Source organism: Arachis stenosperma, chromosome 4 (assembly GCF_014773155.1).
Source record: "Arachis stenosperma cultivar V10309 chromosome 4, arast.V10309.gnm1.PFL2, whole genome shotgun sequence".
NCBI lineage: Eukaryota > Viridiplantae > Streptophyta > Magnoliopsida > Fabales > Fabaceae > Arachis > Arachis stenosperma.
Genome location: NC_080380.1, coordinates 16,779,188 through 16,782,560, shown reverse-complemented (window position 1 = coordinate 16,782,560; position 3,373 = coordinate 16,779,188). Strand labels below are relative to the sequence as shown.

The 3,373-nt window shown below is 38.6% G+C and overlaps 1 protein-coding gene across 1 annotated transcript; it reads right to left on the bottom strand.

Annotated features, from left to right (window-relative positions):
• Window positions 1-211: 211 nt before the first annotated feature.
• Window positions 212-844, bottom strand: LOC130974701 (uncharacterized). The gene has a single exon (XM_057899560.1). The coding sequence runs from the start codon at window positions 842-844 to the stop codon at window positions 212-214; it is 633 nt and encodes a 210-aa protein (XP_057755543.1).
• Window positions 845-3,373: the final 2,529 nt, after the last annotated feature.

The window sequence follows — 3,373 nt, the reverse complement described above, 5'->3', positions numbered from 1 at the left end:
AATACACAATATATAATTTGGGATTACACTAATTTGTAAAATTATTACTTAATTCAAAGAAAAATATAATTAAGCTCTATAGTTGACGACAAGAATTGTGAAATTGTCATATGCGTTCAATTAAGTCCTCTTTCAATTGTCTATGTTGCTACCTATTTTGAAGTTGGGCATTTCTTTGGAGAAATTGATGGTATGGTGCAAAATCTTTTTCTCACAGCTGAGGTTGTGATAAGCCATTTTCGACATCATCATACTCTAAGCCTTGAGCAAAATTTCCTGCATAAGTATCTCTTTCATCCTCAACAATCATATTATGCAATATAATACAAGCTCTCATTGTGTTGGCAAGCTTCTTCTTTTCCCAAAAGCGAGCTGGACCACGTATAATTGCAAAGCGTGCTTGCAACACTCCGAATGCTCGCTCCACATCTTTTCTTTGCCATTCTTGGTATTGTGCAAATAACTTGCGTTTCTCTCCTTGTGGCTTTGAGATTGATTTGACAAATGTGGCCCATTCAGGATAAATACCATCTGCTAAATAGTATCCCATAGTATAATTATTACCATTAATAGTATAATTTACCTCCGGAGCACGGTCATTTAGAATATCATCGAATACTGGAGAACAATCTAATACGTTGATATCGTTATTTGAACTAGAAACTCCAAAGAACGCATGCCATATCCAAAGGTCTGAAGATGCTACAACCTTAAGTACTATGGTTTCAACCCCACGATAACCACTCATGTACATACCTTTCCACGCCTTTGGACAATTTTTCCATTGCCAATGCAAGCAGTCAATGCTACCCAACATGCCAGGAAAGCCACGACCCTCTGCCATTTATAGCAGGCGTCGTACGTCATTTGGATTTGGTTTTCGCAAGTATTCATCTTCGAACACCGAAATGACATCTTCAACAAAATTTTTCAAGCATTCAATAGTAGTGCTCTTGCCTATGCGCACATAATCATCAACATCATCAGCTGCTATGCTATATGCTAACATCCGTATTGCAGCGGTACATTTTGGAGCAGTGACAAGCCTCTTTTTCCAGTTGCATCAACCCTCTATTGGAAATACGGATAGACGTTTGAGAGAGCGTCTACTATCTGAAGGAACACATGTCTTCTCATTCGAAATCTCCGTCAAAAAATGTCAGCATTATACACCGGTTCATCTGCAAAATAATCTTGGAAAAGGTGATCATGTCCTGCTTCTCGATCTCTATTGATCCATCTATGAGGAGTTGGGATAGAGTTTCTATCAATATCTTCTTCTTCTGAATCTTCGAGTAAACACTCATCGATCCAATTATCTATGATTGTGTTATCTTACCGTCTTCTTTTGCCATACAAATCCTCATTAAACATATCATCAAAATTTCTAGTTATATCTAGAAATATAATTTTTAGTTCTCTTTCGAGGTGAGAAACAAGAGTTGAAGTGGAGTTGCAGAGTCATTGATAATTGATATTTATAAGTGTGTCTGCAATAAGTACCTACTCCTCAACGGCTAGTTTTACAAGGGCTACTTAACGACTAGTTTTGCAACGGCTACTTTTGCAATGGTTACTTTCATGAACAATAACGGCACAATAATATTGACTAATTTAAAAAATTACATCAGAAATAAATAAAACAAACTACATCACATACCAGTAATACGCAATACAAATAAGAACATACTACATAACTCTACGAATACAAAGAACCATTAAGTAAACCACTTAGCGATTATTTTCTCACATGCAATCTCATGAAGAGCTCGTCATTTTTCACTCATTATAGACATGTCAGCATTAAGTATTTGCATATCCATTTCCCTTCCTCTTTCCTTGCCATCCTTTCTATTTTCCTTTCCCTTTTCTTAGCCATCCTTTTCATTTCCCTTTCTTTTGCATTTATCTCCATTTCTTTAATATACCTCTAAGTTTGTAATTCTTGTTCTTTCATTGCCGCTTGAATTTGTAACTCCTTCTCTTTGATTGCCATAATCTTTGCTCTATGTTTCCTCTCCTCTTCTCTTTCTTTTTTCCTATCCATTAGTTCCTTTTCTCTAACATTCTTAATATCTTCCATGAGAGATAACTTTTTAACCACCGATGATTTCTTTTTGCTAAAATCTTCAGACATTTGTGCTTTTTCCTTACCTTTTTGCTTGCTCTTCTTTGATCCTTGTGGGTGAACGGGAGAGTCCACACCGGGTTCGTCAGCCAATGGTGTTTCTGGGTTTGATGAGGATGAGTATGCTCCAATTGCACTAACCTTGGTTCTTTTTGAGCCGCCACTCTATATAGGTAGTTGGCTTCTCCATTTTTGCTCCAACCAAAGCTTGTTCCAATGTCTCTCAAATGTGAATTTTTGACCATAATTTGTGGAATAAAGTTTATAGGCAAACTCCTTTATATCATCAGCGTTCGAACCACTCCTTATGTTTCGACTAGCTTGATCGTAGCAACCAGCAAATTGTGCAACAGCCTTGTTGATCTTATACCATCGTTTCCTACATGCAACTACCCCCCCTTGTCATGTCGGAGCAAAATTCTACACAGTAGCTATGAATTTGACTCTAAAATATTTCTCCCTTGTGATCGGTACCAACTATAGGGTCAGTTGAAATATTTAACCATGCATTGATCAGCATCTCATCCTCTTTCCAATGCCAGTGTTGAATACTATCTTGCCTTCGATCTTCAATATCATCATCATTGAGGTCGATAACTGGTGCACGAAATTGTGATCATCAATGGCGCCATCAACATGGTACGCTCATTGCAATCTCAACTCTTTATCACAACTCCGCACAATTAACCAGCAAGTGCACTGGGTCGTCCAAGTAATAAACCTTACGCGAGTAAGGGTCGATCCCACGGAGATTGTTGGTATGAAGCAAGCTATGGTCACCTTGTAAATCTTAGTCAGGCAGACTCAAATGGGTATAGATGATGAATAAAACATAAAGATAAAGATAGAGATACTTATGTATTCCATTGGTGAGAATTTCAGATAAGCGAATGGAGATGCTTTGTCCCTTCCGTCTCTCTGCTTTCCTACTGTCTTCATCCAATCCTTCTTACTCCTTTCCATGGCAAGCTTATGCAAGGGTTTCACCGTTGTCAGTGGCTACCTCCCATCCTCTCAGTGGAAATGTTCAACGCACCCTGTCACGGCACGGCTATCCATCTGTCGGTTCTCAATCAGGCCGGAATAGAATCCAGTGATTCTTTTGCGTCTGTCACTAACGCCCCGCCCTCAGGAGTTTGAAGCTCGTCACAGTCATTCAATCATTGAATCCTACTCAGAATACCACATACAAGGTTTAGACCTTCCGGATTCTCTTGAATGCCGCCATCAGTTCTTGCCTATACC